General features: G+C 43.2%; 1 protein-coding gene across 2 annotated transcripts; it reads left to right on the plus strand.

Moving 5' to 3' along the window:
- The first annotated feature begins 8,281 nt into the window (after nt 1-8,281).
- XAF1 (XIAP associated factor 1) lies at nt 8,282-22,607 on the plus strand. Of its 2 annotated transcripts, XM_004376117.2 has the most exons (8): nt 8,282-8,318; nt 8,946-9,081; nt 13,632-13,688; nt 14,059-14,254; nt 15,432-15,517; nt 19,258-19,599; nt 22,221-22,296; nt 22,453-22,607. In XM_004376117.2, the coding sequence occupies exons 1-7, from the start codon at nt 8,287-8,289 to the stop codon at nt 22,275-22,277; spliced, it is 906 nt and encodes a 301-aa protein (XP_004376174.1). In that variant the 5' UTR covers nt 8,282-8,286; the 3' UTR covers nt 22,278-22,296; nt 22,453-22,607. The 2 variants fall into 2 exon arrangements, with proteins under 2 accessions (XP_004376174.1, XP_023586901.1); XM_023731133.1 differs by lacking the exons at nt 22,221-22,296; nt 22,453-22,607 and adding an exon at nt 16,557-16,631 and having other exon boundaries at nt 19,258-19,387.
- Nucleotides 22,608-24,305: the final 1,698 nt, after the last annotated feature.

Consider the following 24,305-nt stretch of genomic DNA (forward strand, 5'->3'; position numbering starts at 1 on the left):
GGGCAACTTCTGTCCGGAGGTGAGATGGGAAGGCAGAGAGGGTTAGGAGCTGGTTGAATGGACATGGGAATCAGGGGTGGAAAGGAGGAGTGTGCTGATGCAGAATGGGGAGAGCAATTAGGGTCACATAACAATGTATGTATACGTTTTTGTATGGGAGACTAACTTGAAAGGTAAACTTCATTTAAACTACAACAATTTAAAAAAAAAAAGCAAAATAAATAAAGAAATTGTCAGGCCCCATGCTAGATGCTTTACATAACTGTTACTATCCTCTCGACTATGTTCCCTTTTGACTACTGATTTTCAGAGCATCGAAACAAACAAACAAACGAAAACATTGCCATTGAGTCAATTTCGACTCATAAAAAACCCTGTAGGACAGAGTAGAACTGCTCCGACAGGGTTCTCAGGGCTGTAAATCTTTATAGAAGCAGACTACCACATCTCTCTCCCACAGAGCGGCTGGTGGGTTCAAACCAAAGACCTCTTGGTTAGCAGCCCAGCACTTTCACCACTGCACCACTGCAGCTCCTTAAGAGCATCAGGACTACTAATTTTCAGAGCATTAGGCTGCCAAATACTTCTCAAGTATTATAAAGCTATGTATGCTGTTGCTGTTGTTAGGTGCTGACGACCCAATGTAAAACAGAACGAACCACGGCCCCCGGTTCTGTGCCGTGTTCACAATTGTTGTTATGCCTGAGCCGTTTGTTGCAGCCACTGTGTCAATCCATCTCCTTGAGGGTCTTCCTCTTTTTTCACTGACCCTCTACGTTACCAAGAATGATGTCCTTTTCCAGGGACTGCTCCCTCCTGATAACATGTCCAAAGTATGTGAGACGAAGTCTCTCACCATCCTCCCTTCCAAGGAGCATTCTGGCTGTCCTTCCTCCAAGACAGATTTGTTCGTTCTTTTGGCAGTCCATATTCAATATTCTTCGCCAACACCATAATTCCAAGGCATCAATTCTTCGATCTTCCTTATTCATTGTCCAGTTTTCACATGCATATGAGGCGATTGAAAATACTATGGCTTGGGTCAGGCTCAGCTTAGTCCTCAAAGTGACATCTTTGCTTTGGAACACTCTAAAGAGGTCTTTTGCAGCAGATTTACCCAATGCAATACGTCGTTTGATTTTTTCATGACTGCTTCCATGGACGTTGATTGTGGATCCAAGTAAAATGAAATCCTTGACAATTTCAATATTTTCTCCATTTATCATGATGTTGTCACTTATTGGTCCAGCTGTGAGGATTTTTGTTTTACTTTTTATTGTGCTTTAGGTGAAAGTTTACAGAGCAAATTAGTTTCTCATTTAACAATTAATACACATAATATTTTGTGACATTGGTTACCAACCCCGTGATGTATCAACACTCTCCCCTTCTTAACCTCAGCTTCCCCATTTCCATTCATCCAGCTTTCCTGTCCCTCCCTGCCTTCTCGTCTTTTCTTTTGGGCCAGTGTGCCCATTTAGGTTCATATGCATGGGTGAACTACCTGTGTTATTGTTTGCTTTACAGGCCTGTCTAATCTTTGGTTGAAGGAGGAACTTCAGGAGTGACTTCAGTACTGAGTTAAAAGGGTGTCGGGGGGCCATACTCTCGGGGTTTCTCCTGTCTCTGTCTAGTCTTTTTTTGTGAGTTTGAATTTTGTTCTACATTTTTCTCCATCTCTGTCCAGGACCTTGTATTTTGGATCCCTGTCAGAGCAGTTGGTGGTAGTAGCTGGGCATCATCACGCTGTGCTGGACTCAGTCTGGTGGAGGCTGTGGTAGTTGTGGTCCACTGGTCCTTTGGACTAATCTTTCCCTTGTGTCTTTGGTTTTCTTCATTCTCCCTTGCTCCAAACAGGGTAGGGCCAGCAGACATATCTAAGATGGCAGCTCACAAGTTGTTGTTTTTCTTTTTAATTGTGCTTTGGGTGAAATTAGTTTCTCATTACACAATTAATACGAAAATTGTTTTGTGATATTGGTTGCCAACCTCACAATGTGGCAACACTCCACTTCCCCATCCCGGGTTCTCTGTTTCCATTGGTCCAGTTCTCCTGTCCCTTTTTGCCTTCTCTTTGCTTTTGGGCTGGTGTGCCCATTTAGTCTAGTATACATGATCGAACTATGTAGCACGTTCCTCAGTGTGTAATTGTTTGCCTTATAGACCGGTCTAATCTTTGACTGAAGGATGAACCTTGAGAGTGACTTCAGTACTGAGTTAAAAGGTGTCGAGGGAGCATACTCTTGAGACCCCAGATGCTACTCACCAAAATAGGATGTTGAACATTTTTTTTTTATGAACTATGTTATGCCAGTTGAGCTAAATGTCCCCAAGACCATGGGGCCCACCCCTCAGCCCAATAACTTGTCCCTCAGGGAGGTTGTGTGTATCTATGAAGTTTCTATGACTTTGCCCTGGTCAAGTTGTGCTGACTTCCCCAGTATTGTGTACTATCTTACTCTTCACCAAAGCTGTCACTTACCTATTGTCTAGTTAGTGTTTTCCCCTCCCCACTCCTCCCCTCCCTCGTAATCATCAAAGATTACTTCTCTCTGTATGTAAATCTTTTCGTGAGTTTTTATCATACTGGTCTCATACAGTATTTGTCCTTTTGTGATTGACTTATTTCACTCAGCATAATGCCCTTCAGATTCACCCATGTTGTCAGATGTTTTGTAGATTGGTCATTGTTCCCTATTGTTGCATAGTACTCCATTGTGTGTATGTACCATAGTTTGTTTATCCATTCATCTGTTGATGGCCACTTAGATAGTTTCTATCTTTTTGCTATTGTGAATAATGCTGCAATGAACATGGGTGTGCATATGTCTATTCGTGTAATGGCTCTTATTTCTCTAGGATATTTTCCTAGGAGTGGGATTGCTGGATCATGTGGTATTTCTATTTCTAGCTTTTAAAGGAAGGGTCGTATGTTTTCCAAAATGGTTGTACCATTTTACCTTCCCACCAGCAGTGCATAAGAGTTCCAGTATCCCCAAAGTCTCTCTAACATTTGTTATTTTCCGCTGTTGTTGTTGTTATTGTTTTAATTAGTGCCAGTAATGTCGGGGTGAGATGGTATCTCATTGTAATTTTGATTTGCATTTCTCTAAGGGCTAGTGATCCTCTTGTGTCTGTTAGCCACCTGAATGTCTTCTTTGGTGAAGTGTCTGTTCATATCCTTTGCACATTTTTTAATTGGATTATTTGTCTTTTTGTTGTAGAGGTGTTGGATTTCCCTATGGATTTTAGAGATTAGGCCTTTGTCAGATATGTCACAGCCAAAATTTTCCCCAGTCTGCAGGTTCTGTTTTTACTCTTTTGGTGAAGGCTTTTGATGAGCGTAAGTGTTTAATTTTTAGACGATTCCAGTTATCTAGCTTTTGTTCTGGCGTTTGTGTATTGTTAGTTATGGTTTGTATCCTATTTATGCCATATATTAGGACCCCTGGTGGCACAGTGGTTAAGCCTTCAGCTGCTAACCAAAAGATCAGTAGTTCAAATCCCCCAGCTGCTCCTTGGAAACCCTGTGGGGCAGTTCTACACTGTCCTATAGGGTTGTTATGAGTCAGAATCGACTCAATGGCAACGGGTTTAGTTTTTTTTATTAGGGCCCCTAGCGTTGACCCTATTTTGTCTTCCATGATCTTTATAGTTTTTGGTTTTATATTTAGGTCTTTGATACATTTTGAATTAGTTTTTGTGTATGGTGTGAGGTGTGGATCCTGTTTCATTTTTTTTCAGATGGACATCCAGTTTTGCTAGCACCATTTGTTAAAAAGTCCATTTGTTAATGAACTCTGGGCCTTTGTTGAAGATCAGGTGACCGTAGGTGGATTGATTTACATCTCAGTTCTCGATTCTGTTCCATTGGTTAATGTGTCTGTCATTGTACCAGTACCAGGCTGTTTTGATTACCGTAGCTGTATAGTAAATTCTGAGGTCAGATAGTGCGAGGCCTCCTACTTTGTTCTTCACTAATGCTTTACTTATCCGGGTTCTCTGTCCTTTCCACATAAACTTAATGATTAGTTTTTCCATCTCTTTAAAGAATGCTGTTGGTATTCACATAGGGATTGCATTGTATCTGTAGATCACTTTGAGTAGAATTGACATTTCCACAATGCTGAGTCTACCTATCCATGAGCATGGCATGTTTTTCCATTTATGTAGGTCTCTTTTGGTTTCTTCCAGTAGTGTTTTGTGGTTTTCTTAGTAAAGGTCTTTTACATCCCTGGTTAGATTTATTCCTAAGTATTTTAATTTTTTAGGGGCTATTATAAATGGTATTGCTTTCCTGATTTCCTCTTCATAGTTCTCTTCACTGGTGTGTAGGAATCCAACTGATTTTTTGTGCCGATCTTGTATGCTGCTACTCTGCTGAATTTTTCTGTTAGTTCTGGTAGTTTTCTTGTTGAGTTTTTAGGGTTCTCTATGTATAGTATCATAATACACACTGAAGGCTGTAGTCTTCGATCATCATCAGTAAGTGCTTCAAGTCCTTTTCACTTTTGGCAAGCAAGGTTGTATCATCTGCATTTATCACAGGTTGTTAATGAGCCTTCTTCCAGTCCTGATGCTGCATTTTTCTTCATATTAGTCCATTTTCTTGGGTTATTTTCTCAGCACATAGATTGAATAAGTATGGTGAAAGGATATAACCCTAATGCACACCTTTCCTGGCTTAGACCATGCAGTATCCCCTTGTTCTGTTCAAACGAATGCCTCTTGATCTATGTACAGGTTGCTCATGAGCACAATTAAGTGTTCCGGAATTCCCATTCTTCACAATGTTATCCATAATTTGTTATGATCCATATAGTCAAATGCCTTTGCATGATTGATAAAACACAGGTAAATATCTTTCTGGCATTCTCTGCTTTCAGCCAAGATCCACCTGACGTTAGCAATGATATCGTTCTTTCCGTATCCTCTTCTGAATCTGGCCTGAACTTCTGACAGTTTCTTGTCAATGTACTGCTACAACCATTTTTTAATTATCTTCAGCAACATTTTATTTGTGTGTGATATTAATGATATTATAAGATAATTTCCACATTCTGTTGGATTACCTTTCTTTGGAATGGGAACAAATACAGATCTCTTCCAGTCAGTTGGCCAAGAAGCTGTCCTCCAAATTTCTTGACATAGATGAATGAGTGCTTCCAGCATTGCATCCGTTTGTTGAACATCTCATTTGGTATTTCGTCAATTCCTGGAGCCTTCTTTTTCACCATTCCCTTCAACTCAGCTTGGATTTCTTCCTTCAACACCATTGGTTCTTGATCATACGTTACCTCCTGAAATAGCTGAACATCAACTGGTTGTTTTGGGTACAGTATCTCTGCGTATTCCTTCCATCTTCTTTTGATGCTTCCTGTGTCATTCAATATTTTCCCCAAGAATCCTTCAATATTGCAACTCGAGGTTTGAATTTTTTCTTCAGTTCTTTCAGCTGGAGAAATGCCGAGCGTGTTTTTCCCTTTTGGTATTCTAACTCCAGGTCTTTGCACATTTCATTATACAGTCTGCTTTTTAAAGTTGAAATAAATTAAAATGCTTAGACAAAGGCGTAAAACTGCAATTGAAATTCTCCAAGAATACCCTAATATCTTAATTGTGTTTATAAGCAATAAAGGTGAATATTAAAGCTAATTAAAGATTTTTTATGAATAAAATTTTGGGAAACAGAAATATACATTAATTTCCTAAAAAATTTAACATGAAGTTATAATATCTAAATATTCCTTGTGGAGTTGCAATTATTTGCAGATCTCTTCAGTTTCCACTGAGTTACTACATACACCGTTTGTTATGGATTAAATTGTGTCCCCCACAAAGAAATGTGGAAGTCCTACCTCTGTACCTATAAGTATGAGCCTTGGTGGTACAGTGATTAAGCATTCATCTGTTAACTGAAAGGTCAGCAGTTCAAACCCACCAGCAGCTCTGCAGGAGAAAAGACCTGGTGATCTTATTCTCCCATCAAAATTACCACCTAGGAAACTCTATGGGGCAGTTCTACTCTGTCCTATAGGGTCTCTATGAGTCAGAATCGATGGCACCCAACAACAGCAGTATTTGGAAATAAGAGGTTTTCTTTTGTTGTGGTAGTCAGAGGTCTTAAACTTTCTGAGTGGTGTCTTATAAAAAGAGCAGAAGAGTGGTGTCTTATAAAAAGACACAGAGGGAAGACAGATGCCATGTGTGGGCCTGTCTACAAGTAAAGGAATATCAAGGATCACCAGCAGACACCAGAAACTAGGAGAGAGATTCAGAGAAGAAATCCACACGGCCAAGACCCTGATTTGGAGTTTTAGCCTCCGGAATTGCAAGAAAATAAAATTATGTTCTTTAAAGCTACTCATTTGTGAGAATTCTATTATGGGAACATTAGCAAACTCAGACGGTTTTACCATTTTTATTTCTCCGACTAAGTGCACCCTGCTTCTCCCTGTGAAAAGAACAAACACACACAGCAAACTGACAAATGTTCCATAATCATTTGAATCATACATGCATATGATTTGGGACATGTGTGGCCTTTGACAGAACTTAGTTTCTTTGAATCTCAAAACTTTAGGTCAGCTAGTCCTGTCGTTCATAACCGTCCAGGGATTGTGGATGCCTTCTGAAAATCTGATAAAAACCTTGGACCCTTCCCCAGGAATAGGCACATACTCACATGAAGCAAGTTTGCACACAATTTTGGGGGAGCACCTAGACTCCGAAAGTCCCACAGGTTCCCAGCTTAGTCCAGTAAATGAAGAAACACAGAAGCCCAGAAAGGTTAAGGTTACTCAAGATGTCAGTTACTTACACTACCTGGATTCGAACTCAGATCTCCTGACTCTGTGGCTATTCCAGGAGAGAAGAGTCTAGGGCCACATTTTCTGGGTTCAAATCCTGATTCTGCTGCCTGTTGGTTGCATGACTTGTTACATAGCCCCTCCCTGCCTCAGTTTCTTCATCTGAACATGGGGATTATGATAATAGAACCCTCCTCCCAGTGCCTTTCACCTTGTTGCTGCTGTTAATTGCTGTCAAATTGACCTTGACTCATGGCAACCTTATGTATAACAGAACAAAACGTTGCAGAGTCCTGCATCATCCTCATGATTGCCAGCTATTGCAGTGTTCCAGCTCACTGAAGGTCTCCCTCACCCTCACTGGCCCTCTACTTCACCAAAGACAATGTCCTCCTCCACCAATTGGTCTTTCCCAGTGACATGTCCAAAGCGAGCAAGTTGAGTAGTGTTCTTTTGTGATCCTTAAGGTTTTCATTGACTAATTTTTGGGAGTGGATCACCAAGCCTTTCTTCTTAGTCTTTTTTAGTCTGGAAGCTCTATGGAAACCTGTCTACCATGTGTGACCCTGAAGGTATTTGAAATACCACTGGCATAGCTTCCAGCATCATAGCAACATGCAAGCCAACACAATACAACAAGCTGACCGACGGGTAGTGGGCCTGGCATCTAGTTAACTTTATATTGGTGTTTGCTATAATGACTTTACAAATGAAGCAGAAGCTCAGGCAGAGAGGCAGTTGCCTTAGGTCACCAAGCTGCTAAGTGGTAGAGCTAGGATGTGACTCCAAAGCCTGTAGTCATGGCATATCGTATCCTGCATCCCCATTTCCTCCACCAACCCAGTTTTCAAAATTGTCACTAACTGTGTGTGACCAGAGCAGGCTTGCAGGAAGAGAGACAGGAGGTGCTTTGAGGGAGCAGCGCTCAGGTTCAACCTGGCCAGCCTCCTCTTTCCTGCAGAGGAAAGACCAGAGAGCAGCACAGGAGAGAAGGGAAGGGGTGGAGGCCGGTGCTTTGTGGAAGGGAAGGAGAGACACACGTGGAGTGAAGCCCCTGGAGTGAAGGGAGGGACTGCTGCCAGGAGGGGGCTTGCCTCTGACTCCCACTCTTAGGGTCATGGAAACAGCCCTTGACAGCAGCACAGGGTGACAGCGGCACAGGGGGACGGGGCACAGGGAGACAGGGGCACAGGGGAACAGCAGCACAAGGGGACAGGGGCACAGGGGGACAGGGGCACAGGCCGAGAGAGACAGCAGGGGCTTGCTGGGCTGGTCGTGCCGGAAAGGAGCCCCTTTCCCCCCGGCCCCCCGCCAGGGGGGCTGTCCAGCCACAGAAACCTTGATGCAGCCCTGAGCTGAGCATTTGGACAAACCCCTCCTTTCCTGGAGCTGTGGGCTGGGTTCTGGGACACTTTCAGTTTTGTTTTCTTGTCTGCAAACAAAACGAAACTAATCAGAAACACCCTGAGACCAGACCATGGAGGGAGACGTCAAGGTGTGTGAATACTGGTAAGCTGATGCTTTCTCTAGCCCCCCTGCCCCGCTGGCCTTCCGCGACAGCCTAGAGAGAGGGGCAGACCTGATAAGTCTGTTTCTGAAGGGAGAAAAGAGTCCACGCACAAAAATGCCCCGAGGGCAAAGGTGGGTGGTATGAGCCTCAGGGCAGGGGTGAGATGTGAGGTGTGGTCAGCATTATGAACTTCACTGCACCCCCTCCAAGATATTTTAGATTTTCTGGGACAGTCCTGAAGGCAAATACCCAGGCTTAACTGTGCCCACTGGACTATTTATACTGGTCAGACACTGAGTTCGAATTTGGAGTTCTGATAATATGATCGGCACACCAATCTTTGAAAGAAATGTGCCAACGAGATTCCCCAGGGCCATTCCCACCCTACTTTGAGAGGGAACTGTGGGAGGGGCGCAGAGCAGGGTTCCAGGACCACACTTCTGAGGGGGGCCTGGCTGTTTGCTCTTGAAACCTCCCACCTGTGGCAGGAACCAGGGTGGGCCCTTCCCATAGGGCTTTACTCTCTTTCCTGCCTTACAATCTTAATCAGAGCCTGGATGTGAAAGATGATTTCATGCTGTACACCATGGACTAAGCCTGCTTTTCTTTCCCGCTTGATCCTGCAGCAAAAGAAGCGTGGCCTGTGCCCACTTCGCCCTCCATGAGGCCCACTGCCTGCGGTTCCTGGTCATCTGCCCAGAGTGTGGGGAGCCCATCCCAGAAAGTAAGATGGAAGAGCACTTCGAGAACAGCCACAAGGAGGTGAGGGGCTGGGACAAGGGACGGAGTCTGGGAGCATTGGGCAGGGAGCTGGGCAAGAGCCCATTCTGACTGTAGCCATTCACTCGGCTGGCTGCGGAGGCAAGTCAGGTAGCCCTTGCCCGTCTCAGGCCCCACCTGAGAAATGGAAGCAGTTATCCCGCCTTTCTCATACCAAACCCAGTCTGTCCCCAGTGCTTTTTTTGTTTGTTAGTTTTTATGGTGGTAAGAATATACATACCCAAACATTCGCAAACACAACCCTACATTTACAATTCAATGACATTGATGACATTTTTCATGATGTGCCATTATCGCTATCCTTTTCCAAAATATTCCACCACCAACATAAACTCAACGCCCCACCAACCAAAACGCCGCTTTCCCCCTGGTAACCATTAATAATCTTTGGTTTCTATATAGTTGCTTCTTTCATGTAAGTGACATTGTATAGTATTTGCCCTTTTGCAACTGAGTTATTTCGCTCAGTGTAATGTTTCCAAGGTTCATTCATGTTGTGGCATGCATCAGGACTTCATTTCTCTTTAAGGCTGCCTAATAGTCCGTTGTGGGTATATAACGCATTTTGTTTACCCATTCATCTGTTGAAGGACATTCTGGCTGTTTCCGCATTTTGGCTATTGTGAAAAGTCCTGCAGTGAAGATTGGTGTATAGGATTCTGTTTGCATTCCTGCCTTCAATCTCCACCGCTGGTCAGTTTGTCGTACTGTGGTGGCTTGCATGTTGCTGTGATACTGGAAGCTCTGCCACCGGTATTTCAAATACCAGCTGGGTCACCCACGATGAATGGGTTTCTGACGAGCTTTCAGACTAAGACAGACTAGGAAGAAGGACCTAGTTATTTACTTCTTAAAAAATTGGCCAGTGAAAACCTCCTGAATAGCAGCGGAACATAGTGCCGGAAGATGAACCTCTCAGATTGGAAGACACTCAAAATATGACTGGGGAAGAACTGCCTCCTCAAAGTAGAGTTGATCTTAATGATGTGGATGGAGTAGTAAAGTTTTCGGGACCTTCATTTACTGATATGGCACGACTCAAAATGAGAAGAAATGGCTGCAAATATCCATTAATAATCGGAGTGTGGAATGAACAAAGTATGAATCTAGGAAAATTGGAGGTTGTCAAAAATGAAACGGAGTGCATAAAGATAGGTATCTTTATGGCATATCTTTAGGCATTAAACAAACAGAAAAAAAAAACAAACCCATTGCCGTCGAGTCAATTCCGACTCATAGTAACCCTATAGGACAGAGTAGAACTGCCCCATATGGTTTCCAAGGAGCACCTGGTGGATTTGAACTGTCGACCTTTTGGTTAGCAGCCGTAGCTCTTAACCACTATGCCACCAGGGTTGAGTGAGCTGAAGTTGACTGGTATTGGCCATTTTTAATCAGACAATCATATGATCTAGTATGCCAGGAATGGCAAATTGAAAAGGAATGACGTCGCATTCATTGTCAAAAAGAACATTTCAAGATTTATCCTGAAGTACAATGCTGTCAGTGATGGGACAATATCCATACACTTACAAGGAAAACCAACGGATAAGACTATTATTCAAATTTACCCACCAACCATTAATGCAAAAGATGAAGAAATTAAAGATTTTTACCAACTTCTGCAGTCTGAAATTGATCAAACATGCAATCAAGATGCACTGATAGATAATTATTAGTGATTGGAATACAAAAAATGGAAAAAAGAAGAGGGATTGGTAGTTGGAAAATATGGCCTTGGTGATAGAAACGGTGCCGGAGATCACAGATAGAATTTTGCAAGACCAATGACTTATTTATTGCAAATACATTTTTTCAACAATGTATATAGCAACTATACACATGGACCTCCCCAGATGGAATACACAAGAATCAAATCGACTACCCCTGTGGAAAGAGACAATGGAGAAGCTCAATATTATCAGTCAGAACAGGAGCCGTCTGCAGAACAGATCAATTGCTAATACGCAAGTTCAAGTTGAAGCTGAAGAAAATTAAAACAAGTCCACGAGAGCCAAAGTATGACCTTGAGTATATCCTACCTGAATTTAGAGACCATCTCAAGAATAAGTTTGACGCATTGGATACTAATGACAGAGGACCAGACGAGTTGTGGGATGACTTCAAGGACATCATACATAAAGAAAGGAAAAGGTTATTAAAAAGAAAGAAAAGACCAAAATGGATGTCAGAAGAGACTCTCAAAGTTGCTCTTGAATGTAGAGTAGCTAAAGCCAATTGAAGAAATGATGATGTAAAAGAGGTGAACAGAAGATTTCAGAGGGCGGTTTCAGGAGACAAAGTAAAGTTTTATAAGGAAATGTGCAAACCCCTAGAGTGAGAAAACCAAAAGGGAAGAACACCCTCAACATTTCTCAAGCTGAAAGAACTGAAGAAAAAAATTAAGACTCAGGTTGCAATTTTGAAGGATTCTATGGGCAAAATACTGAATGACACAGGAAGTATCAAAAGAAGATGGAAGGAATACACAGAAACACTGTAACAAAAAGAATTGGTTGATGTTCAGCCATTTCAGGAGTTGGCATATGATCAAGAACCAATGGTATTGAAGGAAGAAGTCTAAGCTTCACTGAAGGCACTGGTGAAAAACAAGGCTCCAGGAATTGATGGAATACCAATTGAGATGTTTCAATAAACGGATGTAGTGCTGGAAGTGCTCACTCGTCTATCCCAAGAAACTTGGAAGACAGCTTCCTGGCCAACAACTGGAAGAAATCCATATTTGTGCCCATTCCAAAGAAAGGTGATCCAACAGAATGCAGAAATTATCAAACAATATCATTAATATAATACACAAGTAAAATTTTGCTGAAGATCATTCAAAAACAGTTGTGGCAGCAAGTACATCCACAGGGAACTGCCAGAAATTTAAGCCAGATTTAGGAGAGGACATGGAACGAGGGATATCATTGCTGATGTCAGATGGATCTTGGCTGAAAGCACAGAATACCAGAAAGATGTTTACTTGTGTTTTATTGACTATGCAAAGGCATTCAACTGTGTAGATCATAACAAATTATGGATAACATTGTGAAGAATGGGAATTCCAGAACACTTAATTGTGCTCATTTGGAACCTGTACATAGACCAAGAGGCCGTCCTTCGAAGAGAACAACAGGATACTGCGTGGTTTAAAATCAGGAAATGTGTGCATCAGAGTTATATCCTTTCACCATACTTATTCAATCTGTACGCTGAGCAAATAACTTGAAAAGCTGGACTATACGAAGAAGACCTCGGCATCAGGATTGGAGGAAGACTCATTAACAACCTGCTATATGCAAATGACATAACCTTGATTGCTGAAATTGAATAGGATTTGAAGCACTTACTGATGATGATCAAAGACTACAGCCTTCAGCATGGATTACACCTCAACATAAAGAAAACAAAAATTCTCACAACTGAACCAATAAGCAACATCATGATAAACAGAGAAAATATTGAAGTTGTCAAGGATTTCCTTTTACTTGGATCCACAGTCAACACCACAGAAGCAGCACTTAAGAAATCAAACGACGTTTTGCATTGGGCAGATCTGCTGCAAAAGACCTGTTTCAAGTGTTAAAAAGCAAAGACGTCACTTTGAGGACTAAGGTGTGCCTGACCCAAGCCATGGTATTTTCAATTGGCTCATATGCATGCAAAAGCTGGACAATGAATAAGGAAGACCAAAGAAGAATTGATGCCTCTGAATTATGGTGTTGGTGAAGAATATTGACTATACTTTGGACTGCCAGAAGAACGTACAAATCTGTCTTGGAAGAAGTACATCCAGGATGCTCCTTGGAAGGAAGGATGGTGAAACTTTGTCTCACGTACTTTGGACTTGTTATCAGGAGGGAACTTGGAGAAGAACATCGGGCTTGGTAAAGTAGAGGGTCAGCAAAAAAAGAGGAAGACCCTCAATTAGATGAATAGACACAGTGGCTACAATGATGGGCTCAAACATAGCAATGATTGTGAGGATGGTGCAGGATGGGGCAGTGTTTCATTCTGTTGTACGTAGGGTCACTATGAGTTGGAATTGACTCGACAGTACCTAATAATAACAATGGTAAATCTGTGTTTAACTTCTTGAGGATAACCCCAGTTTTCCCCCATTTTCAATCCTTTCCCTACAGACTTATGGGTTTGGCCAAGGCAAGCGGGTGCCGTTTTAGGAAAGGTTGAATGTTCCGTTGAGATTTGTGAAGAAGGGAAGCAGGAAAGGAGGGCCCTAGGAGGCAGTCAGGCCTAGCTGACTTTTCTTGACTGCTGATTCATCAATCTGTCCCAGGACCCCTGTCTGTCTTTCTGGAGATTCTCAAACTCAGGCATCCGTGTCAACTCAACTAGTCCTGCAAACATCCTTGAACCCGGGCTGGGTGCTGCAGGGAGACTGAAATAGCCACACCTGAGCCCTGCCCTCTAAGAGCTTACAGACCTAGACCTAAAACACCATGGGCCCAGGCAGATGTGGGGAAAGGCCATAGGTGCTGGGTGGAACCTATGTTTCTCTCTGTTTTTAGGTTGAGCGTGCTAAGTGTCGGCAGAACATGCAGAAGCATTTGCTGGAGGTTCATGAGGTAAGGTTCACATGTCTCCTTTACTGCCATGCGGGTACAACCTGGAAGGAGGAGAGGGAGAGGGGAGGAAAGGCCAATATAATTTTTCCCCCGACCTCTTTCTTCTTGCCCAAGTTGGCTCCGAGAGCAATGGAGAGCTAGCCCACCACAGGGACACAGGTCCTCCTGACCCTAGAAGCTGGCGGAAGGGCTTGCCATGGTCTATGAGCCCAACAGAGCTTGTACTGCCTGAGGACAGTCCCCCACTCTGGACCTTCCCATCTGCTTTCTCTCATTAGCTTCAATTCCCTAGGGAGACAGGCTCATGTTCCTGACCTGCCTCCAATCAAAGGGGCCAGTGATCATGCCCTAACTGCCTGTCTCCCCACAGACCAAGGAATGCCAGATGCGCCAGGTCAAGTGTAAGTTCTGTGAGCTGGCCATGGACTTCAGCAAGCAGGAGATCCACGAGTACCACTGTGGTAGCAGGACAGAGCTCTGTCCAGACTGCAACCAGTACATCCTGCTCCGTGAGCTGGCCAGCCACAAAGATGCCTGTCAGGGGGAACAGGCCCAGCCCAGCAAAGGTGAGGAGCATGGGCTGGAGAGACAAAGGGAACCTGCAGGGACCAAAGTCTCCTATGGGTGAGATGCAGGGAACGTAAGGTCTCAACAGGCTGGACGACAAGGGTATTTGTTGTGTATATCTCAAATTCAAGCAGCAGACGTGTTGGCTATTTCAGCTCTAGACCATGCGCTAGAGCGGCCTTGTTGTGTGTCTGCTGTGGTCTTCAAATGACCAGTCCAAGTGACCAAGAGGCCAGAAGGTGGGTGCCTAGGAGCCACACAGATGAGTGCAGAGGCAAAGTGAGCCTAGAAAATGTGAGGCCTCCTTTGAAGCAAATTCCAACTTGGCAGAAACCTTTCTGCCCACCTACATCCTTTTTCAGATGAGAAACTTACACACAGAATGATCCAGGGGCCTAGTAGAGGCAGAATTAAGGCTGGACACCTATTTCCCAACACCAGTCTGGAGCTTTTTTCACCATCAGCAATGGACAGAAGGGAGCCAGCTGCAGCCTGACCTTTGAGTTTATGTGTTGGCTCCCTGGAACCGTTTCATGTTCTCTTGACCCAATTACCCCTTTATGAGGGTGTGTTTACCAAGGTCATAAGCCACCAACGTGATGATTTTCTGTTTACTTCACTGGTTGTTTCGGTAACATGTGGAGAAGGCCTAAAACTCCTTGGACAATAGATCTCTTCTGGTAAACAATCTACCCAAGGTCAAAATTGGCAAATGAAAAACTGGAAAGTATGGGATTCATGTACATTTCCGTCATCTCAACATGGTTGGGCTTCATGGGTGTGTAATCAATAAAGATGTGTACACTCAACACCTGGTTTGATCACAGAGCTTGGAAATTGGTGGAATAAAAGAGCAATCAAATTAGACAGGATTGGCATCTGTGGTTAAGGATCCCTTCATATCCTTACAAACCCATCCTGCTCCAGGAAAATGTCTCCTCCTCAGGGCTGAGTGCTGCCCTGAGTGCACATCTGTAGCCATAAAGAAAATGATATGAGTGATTCAGACAAGGGTTGCCTGTGTGGCTGAGGATCTGGGAGCACAGGACACTCTAGGCCCGGCAGTCTCGGGGGCAGTTCATACTCATGAGTAGAGGCCATAAAAGCAGTTGTAGGAGAGGTGGGCTCACCATTGTCAGGGGCATCATTTGTGGTGTTGTTTCTGTGCTTCTTCAGGGGAGAGAATGTCAGCTCCTGTGGGGAAAATCAACTGTAATTCTTGCAACCAAATGATTCCAATAAACAAGTATGCCCACCATATGGTGAGTAGCAATTAGTAATTTCCTAATCTTGTCAATAGCTAGTCCATATTCCAAAAAGTGTGATATGAAGGGCAAATTCTGGGGAATCTTTCTCCTTTCTTTCTATCTCCCCTCACCCCTGTTTAGATACATAGAGATAGATATATAAATATTTTTCTGAACACTTTGAGAATATGTTTCAGACAAGTGGGAATCTCTTAAAAGCCTCTCAGGTGGTTCTAATGTACAGCCTGGGTTGGGAGCCACTGATCCAATCAAATCTCCTCATTTCCCAGACACTGAGACTGAAGCTCAAAAGGGAAAGTAATTTTCTCCTTCTCATGAGTTGGTGGTAGAGCCAAGGTGAAAACCCAGGGCTCCTGACTCCAAGAGCAGTGTCCTTTCCGTCATGCCACTCTGCATCTTTATGGAGAAGTCTTTACTCAAATGTCACCTTCTCAAGATGTACCTTTACAACCTATTTAGGATTGCAACCTCCCTCCCCCATTCACCATCTCCCTTACCTTCCTCTACTGTTTTCTTTTCATAGCACTTATCCATTTATAACATATTATCTGATTCACTTATTTCTTGTGACCCTTGAGTTAATTGTCTCCCACCATCCAGCCCAGTTAAAATACAAGGCCCACTCCTTCCCTCTCATGCTAACTACTCCCCAAACACAAATACCTTCTCTTTTAGCTGTTTCTTCTGGTATTTACCTCCATATTTCTAAAGCACCTTCCTATACTGCTTTTTTTTTTTTTAATTTAGTTTTAGATGTTATCTATTGACTCTTTAAAGACTTAGGGACATGAACTTAGCTTTCTTACATAACTTATTCTACACATACCTCCAAGTTTAGTCCCTCCATCCTCCCAATTGATTGATACCAACCATTCTGGTTAAATCAATAGTCATTGTTCTATTACAATGAAGATGTAAATATTATAAATGGCTACTCCACATGAACTAGGATTACATTTGCTTTGTTCTACAACTTTTTGTTTTTCCTGGAGTTAATACTTGCTTCAATTTTTTCATTTGCTTCACTTTCTAGGTGCCTATCACTAAATCATCCTAAAGCTGTCTACCAGATCTGAAAATTCTCCCTTCATACAATCAAATCCATCAGGTATTCTATCCATTTCATTTCGGGGGCATATTGCTCCCCCGGGCCTGATGAGTAGCTATCATTCTGGGAATTTCTTCCACTCTCTCCAGTGTGGGAGTCCTGTTCCCTAAATCTCAGGTCAGGTCTTTCTCTTTTGTAGTTTACTTCTTGTTTGGTATCCTCAAATAGATTCTTGAGAAAGAAAGCATGGGAGGCAAATTTTTTAAACCTTGTATGTCTGAAAATAATAGCTTGGCTCGCTATCAAATCTATCCACCACTTTAATTTTTTTCTAAAACTTTATTACAAAATTTTTCAAATGAATGCAAAAGTAGAGCATTAATACAATGAACCCTATGTACTCATCATCCAGATGCAACAACAATCAAAATTAATCTATCCCTTGTTTTCTTTCTTTTTTTTTCTGAATTATTTTAAAGCATATCCAAAATATCCTATCATTTCACTTATTACTCTTCAATGTGCATCTTCATAACAGGGGGATTTTCTTGCTTGATCACAATGCTTTTATCACTCCCAATGAAATGAATGAGAATTATTTTCCATCATCTTTTTAGGTTTTCCATTTACCATACTGTTCATTGCTGCTTCTGCTGCTTTTTTCTCTCTTGCCTTCTATTGGATTGAGTGACTTTTCTTTATCCTCTTTCTTCTTGTCCACTGATTTGGCAATTTTACATCTATTTCTATTATTTTAGTACTTATCCTTAACATTTTAATATGCATACTTGACTGAATAAAGTCTAAAATTAATCGTTATCTCTACACCCGTTACAACAATATACATATTTGAGCACCCACTAGCTAACGCTGATCCTCTACTCCCATGTTATGTATAAATGCTGCCAGAATTTAGTTCCACCTTGTTTTCATGCTACCACTCTTTTGTCATTGTTATTATTGTTGTTTTATGCAATTCATGCCTGTTTGGATATACCCACATGTTTACCCTTTTATTTTCTTACATTCTTTGTTGGACTGTAAGCTTTCCATGTGGGCAAAATTCCTCTCTTCCTGAAATACGTCTCCCAGTGTTTCTTTTAGCAAGAGCCTGTGAGCAGTGAAGTGTGTACCTTTTTTACCCCCCTGCATTCTGAATGTAGTTTAGCTGGATGTCCAATTCTAGGTTAACAACTATTTTCTCTCAGCACACTGAAGATTATTATGCAGTCTCTTTGCATCTATTATTGCTATTGACGAGCCTGCTTTCAGTCTGATAGCCATCCCCTTGTAAATAATCTCTTTTTTTTTTTGGTTGATTTCAAGATCCTCGTTACCTTTGATCTTCTGTGGCTTCACTGCCATGTGTTAAGGAGTGAACTTATTTTTATTCATCCTGCTCAGAACAACGTACTCAAATGTGGCTTTTCATTTATTTCTCCTGCTCAGGATTTCTCCTTCCTGAATCTAAAGAGTTATGTCTTTAATCAGTTTTGAAAAATTCTCAGCTTTATCTCTTTGAATCCTGAGTCTCCCACCTTCTCCCAATTCGCTCTCTGGAACATACTGGATGGACATTAGGCCTTCTCATTCTAGCTTCATGTCTCTTAACCTTTTATATTTTCTATCTCTTTATTTCTCTTCCCTATATTCTTAGAAATTTCCTCAAATCTGTCTTCAAGTTCATTCATTCTTTCTTAGCTGAATCTAATCTGCTATTTTACCCAGTTCATTCAGATTTTAATTCAATGCCTGTATTTTTCATTTCTAGAAATTCTAGTTCTCTCTCTTTCAAATTTGCCTATTCTTTTTTCATAGGACCTTATTCTTTTCTCTTATTTTCCATTCATTCTTGTATGTCTTTAATCATCGTAAGCTAATTTATTTTATAGTCTCTATCCCATAGCTCTATTATCTGAACTTCTTGGAGGCTAATCCTGCTATTGGTTGTTTTTCTGACTCCCATTCTAGGTAGATTGCTTCCTTGTGTGTTTATAATTTTGGATTGTGAGTTTCTATTTCATAGGATTCTAACTGTGAGAATCCCGTATGACTTCAGTTGAGCTTATATCCCTCCAGAAGGATTTTGTAATTCTTCTGCCAGCCATTCCATTTTTTATGTTAATTTCTCAGCTTGGGGATTCCCAGACCATAAGCTAATGTAAATCTGAACTACGAACACAAGAATGACATGGGTCTGTGATTTTGAGTTTTTAAGGATATGAGTTTTTCTTCCCCACACTCAAATTCTAGGCCAAGATAGACAGATTTCCTTGCAAACTTCCTTTTCCAATTAGCTGATTCTTTTCTCTAAGTCACCACAGTTTAGCCTTTAGAAGGTCCAGCTTTATGCAGGGAAAGGGAGTCTTAGTTCCAATTCCCCACCTTGTGTGATTGGGACTTTTCTCTCATCCAAACCCTTAGGTGTAAGACTAACTGCACATCTCCTCCTGTAACCAAAGTGCCAGCTGATGTACCTCACTGGTCAGACTTTCTTTCCTGGAGCATGGGAGTTTTCTTTTCTTTCTTGAAAAATCAGCTATGCACTTAAATGAATGTTTGTCATATTTCATCTAGCATTTTTAAGTGTTTGTAGTGGAAGTTTTCAAGTTATCTTGTCTACTGTATTGTTAGACCATTAAGGCTGAAATCATTTTCAAATTTGATGTATTACTCACAACTGCAGGATGAATGTTGTCCAGTCTCAGAATTTGCAAAATTGTCTCCATTTGAAAAGCCAAGAAATGCTCCACTGTCCCTTCCAAGTCTGTTTGCTGTAGATCAAACTTCCACGGCACAGAAAGATGTCCGTCCAAAGACGAAAAGTATAAACAGATTTCCTCTTCTTTCTGAAAATTCAACAAAGAAAGCACCAACAGGCAAAAAGAAACCCCTGGATCTGCCTTTGACATCTGAGCTCAAGCCCAGGACCACCTCTCCTACAGGAGATGAGGCAACCTATGACATTCTGCGGAAGTGTTCTCGGTGTGATATTCTACTTCCCCTGCCGATCCTGAATCGACACCAGGTACCCAGCCTCTGTTCTTGCTTTACGTATCCGTGAACCATCTGGACAGTGTCTTAAAGAAAGCCAAGACCTGCAAAATGTTAGCAAATGTTGCAGCTGGAAAGGCTCTTCCACCTCCCGGTTCTCTGGGTACCCAGACGCGCTCTCTCATAGCACTTGTTGGTTGTAGTTGCTGTTAGCGGCCAGCCATCAAGTCATCTCTGACTCATGGCGGCCTCATGTACAACAGAATGAAATGTTACCCAGTCCTTCACCATCTTCTTCACAATCATTGGTATGCTCGAGCCCATTGTTGTGTCCACTATGTATTTTTAAAGTCTTCCAACATAGGGATTCATCTTCCAGCACTATATTGGACAATATTCTGTTGTGATCCATAAGGTTTTCATTGGCTAATTTTCAGAAATAGATTGCCAGGCCTTTCTTCCTACTCTGTCTTAATCTGGAAGCTCCACTGAAACTTGTCTACTAGGGATGAGCTTCCTGGTATTTGAAATACTGGTGGCATAGTTTCCGGCATCATAGCAACACGCAAGCCTCCACAATACAACAAACTGACAGACAGGTGGTGAGCATAGCACTTACCAACTAGTTTATTTGCTTTATGTCCCAGAGGCTGGGCCACCTTTGAAGACAGAGCCAGATCTTTCATCTCTGTGTCTCTAGCTCCTAGCCTAGGAACTGATACCCAGCAAGCACTCCAAAACTGTTGAGTAAATGAGCAAAGCAAAGGGTATGCAGTCTATCTCTCTTGTGTTATAGATAAAGCAACTGAGGCCCAGAGCAGAAGTGTCTTGGTCAAGATTCTAAGTCAGTGGGTAGCTTGCCTCCAGTAGATCAAGGTCTGTGGTCATTTCTCTCTATATCCTGATTTACATCAAGATTATTTTCTAGTGATCATAAGAATTAGCAATAGAGGTAGTTACCCATTGTGTGCAGTTACAATGCAAGGCTCTTTACAAATGGTTAACCTTCATTATAAACAATAGATATCTTATCCCTAATGTACAGATAAGGAAGCTGGACGGAAGGGTAGAGTAGCTTCCCCAGGGTCACACAATTAGAAAGTGGCAGAATCCATCCTGCATGTAGTTCCAAAGCTCATGCTCTCAACTAAACTCTAGGCTGGATGACTCACTTTTTTAAAAAAAGCAAAACACATTTTTATGATTTAATGTTTTTCAAAATACAAAAGCACTAGATTTTGTCCTAACCAATGACACAATACCATATAAAAAAGTATAAAAGCAATGCTAATCCTCTCCCATGGGGGCGTTTGTGGTTCGGTGGTAGAACTCTTGCCCTCCATGTGGGAGACCCGGGTTCGATTCCTAGCCAATGCACCTCAAGTGCTGCCACCACCCATCTGTCAGTGGAAGCTTGTGAGCTGCTATGATGCTGGACAGATTTCGTCAGAACTTTCACACTAAGACAGACTAAGAAGAAAAGCCTGGTGATCCACTTCTGAAAATCAGCCAGTGAAAACCCTATGGATCACACAGTACGATTCTGTTGTGTGTAGGGTCCTTCCAACTCACGTGCAGCTAACAACAACAATTATCTCCCACCCCACCTCCCCAATTCCACACCCTGAGACACCGATTTCAACAGCTTAGTGAGTGTCCTTACGCAACTTTATCTTTGCTCACAAAAACCTAAACATGCATGGACAAGAGTGTGAACTTTTCCCCACAAATAGTATCTTACTATACTCATTACTCTGCCACTTGCCTTTTTCATTAATATATGATATACACTCCTTGGAGCCCTGGTGGCATAGTGGTTAAGAGCTCCACTGCTAACCGAAAGGTCAGCAGTTCAAATCTACCAGCCGCTCTTTGGAAACCCTATAGGGCAGTTCTCCTCTGTGCTATAGGGTCACTATGCATTGGAACCGACTCAACGGCACCTAACAGCAACAACATACACTCCTTACGAAAAGGTAGCTCTAAATCTTCTTTCTAACTTTTTTATGCATCTGTATATGCACATATGCATATAATTTTACCCAAAAAACGGGATAATTTCACACTTGCCGGGGGTATTATTAGTGCAAGTTTGTCTTTGCCTCCCACAATTTGGTGTGTTTTCTTCCATACTTTTCTCCATCCTTATATAATAGGATTGCCAGAGTTAGCAACTGAAATACAAGACACCCAGTTAAATGTTAATTTCAGATAAACACATGTTTTTAGTATAACTATGTCCCGTGCAAATATCCTTCGTTTATCCGAAATTCAAATGTAACTGGGGGTCCTGTATTTTATCTGGCAACCCTATTTATAACCATATACAAACATATACATTTAGAGTCCTATTATACACACTTCTTTGATCTCAATGTTATGATTCAGCAATACCCAAAAAAAATTCCTCCGAGTCAAACCTTAACTGGTGCAAACGGTTAACATGCTCAGCTGCTAACTAGGTTCAAGTCCACCCAGAGGCACCTCGGAAGAAAGGCCTGGCTATCTACTTCCAAAAAATACGCCATTGAGAACCGTGTGGAGCACAGTTCTACTCTGACACACATGGGGTCACCACGTGTCGCATCAACTGGATGGTAACTGGTAACACTTCCTGCTTTAAACATAGGATTTTTTTTATATCCGTTTCCTTAGGAGAAATGCCGGTGGTTAGCCTCAAGGAAAGGAAAATACATGAGAAATTTCAGCTAGATTTGGAAAAGACAAAAAGGTACCAAGGATTTAAAAGATTTCATTTTTATACGGGTTTTCTGCTTCTTTTCTAGGATAGTCTTTATTTGTGAAAAATAGATGGGTTTTATTTCTTGTTGTTATTTCTTCTAAAAGAGAAGTTTTGGATTTTAACTATTCTCCTTCTTTTGAACAGATATTGCTTTGTCCAAGGGCTACAAGAAAGTCTCCAGTTCTTCCGCATGAGAATTCTGACTAAGCGCTAGGCCCTACAGCTGGAACACCTCGGGGAACCCAGCTTTGCCCCTGAAGAATAAAAACCATCCTCCCTGAATGCTTCTTGTTCACCTTTGTTGGATATCTGGGGCGAGGGCTGTCAGCAGCCAGGACAGCAGGGTACAGGAACAGGGGAGCAGCAGAAAAGAAGACATGGAGGGAGAGAAATGAGCCTGGGGCAGTGGGCAAGGGCAGGTAAGGTGCAACGTGGAGCCCCTGAAGGCTTTTGGCAGGGCAAGTAGCTGGGAGAAGCCCAGAGTTGGACCCTACCTACTCGCAAGCAGTACCCCCCACTTTTTGCCTGGGCTTTGGTGAGATGTGTTAGGGCACCTGTCCCTGCCAGGAGAGAGAAGGGCCGAGGAGGACGGCTAGGCTAGGTGCGCCCCACCCTCCCAAGACTGGAAAAGCGGGACGACTCTCAAGCTTTGCCCTATTCGGTTAAGTCAGATTTGCTTAAGGCTTGTCTTTGGGGCCCTTGTCTACGGAGGAAGGAGTGGAATCCCCGGCAGAGAGCGGGCTTCCAAAGGAGAGGCACACAGGCTGGGACACCCCGGGGGGACAGGGTGGGAGGCAGGAAAGGCGGTGGACTGAGCGGGCCTGAACCCTAGGTTCAGGACAGAACCTCTTCTTTGCACGAGCTGGAAAGGGCAAGGGGCATGCCCATCCTCACCCAGGGTTACCCCCGCGAGAGGGCCGAGCTCCCTCCTCCCAGCCGCCTTCCCCGGGCGCCTTCCTGGACAGGCTGAGCGTGGCCTGTCTTGCCATCCACACACAGGATCAGCTGATCGGGCAACTCTAGGTTTGGGCCCCAGCTACCGGCCGAGGTGAGCAGAGCCCCGCAGGTGGCAGCGCGTCACAAAGGCGGCCTGGTGCCAGGCATTTAACCTCCGCGAAGGCAAGGCGCAGACCCCAGGCGCTGGCGGAGTTGGCGCCCGAGCGGCAGCGGCACGGGCAGAGCAGGAAGGCGCTCGCCGTCCCTGCAGCCCAAGCCGGGCGCAGGCCGAGGGGCGTAGGCCGAGCGGGGCGCAGCGAGCGGGTAACAAGCAGGCTCGGGCAGCTGGGACACAGGCACGGGGCGGGCGCAGGCTGGAGGTGGCCACGGGACACCCCGAGGCCCGCGCGGGAAGGGGGCGCTGCCCTCCACGCGGGTCTTTGGCTGCGCCAGCTTCCACGCTACCTCCTCTTTTCCTGGGTGATGAGACGTCCCTGGGTTTCCTTCCCTTGTTGGCAGCTGTGTGATATGGTGGAGCGAGCCTAGGTTAGGGAGTCCTTAGTATCCCTAAACGTGGGTTCGAATCCCCCCACCCCGCGCCACGTTTACTATGAGATCTCATTGGAAAACAGCCTTCCAACACCTCTGTTTCCCCATTTGTAAAATGGGTATGTCTATACCTTCCTTACAGGAATGTTGCACAAGTCCCTTGACAGCAAGTACTTGTATAGTGTTTTCTATGAGCCAATAACGCTGGTGATGCAGTGGTTCAGAGCTATGGCTGCTAACCAAAAGGTCAGCAGTTCAAATCCACCAGCTGCTCCTTGGAAACCCTATGGGACAGTTCTACTCTGCCCTATAGGGCCACTATGAGTTGGCATCAACTTCACTGTTTATGTTTTGGTTTATAGGCCAGGCACTGTTTTGGTACTTTCCATATATCAGCTCATTTAATCCTCCCAACACTAGGAGGAAGGTACTTATTACCCCTATTTTACAGAAGGGGAGACTGAGGTACAAAGAAATTAAGTAACTGGGCTAAGGTCATACAACCAGCAGTT

The sequence above is a fragment of the Trichechus manatus genome, unplaced genomic scaffold (genome assembly GCF_000243295.1).
Source record: "Trichechus manatus latirostris isolate Lorelei unplaced genomic scaffold, TriManLat1.0 scaffold00040, whole genome shotgun sequence".
Classification (NCBI taxonomy): domain Eukaryota; kingdom Metazoa; phylum Chordata; class Mammalia; order Sirenia; family Trichechidae; genus Trichechus; species Trichechus manatus.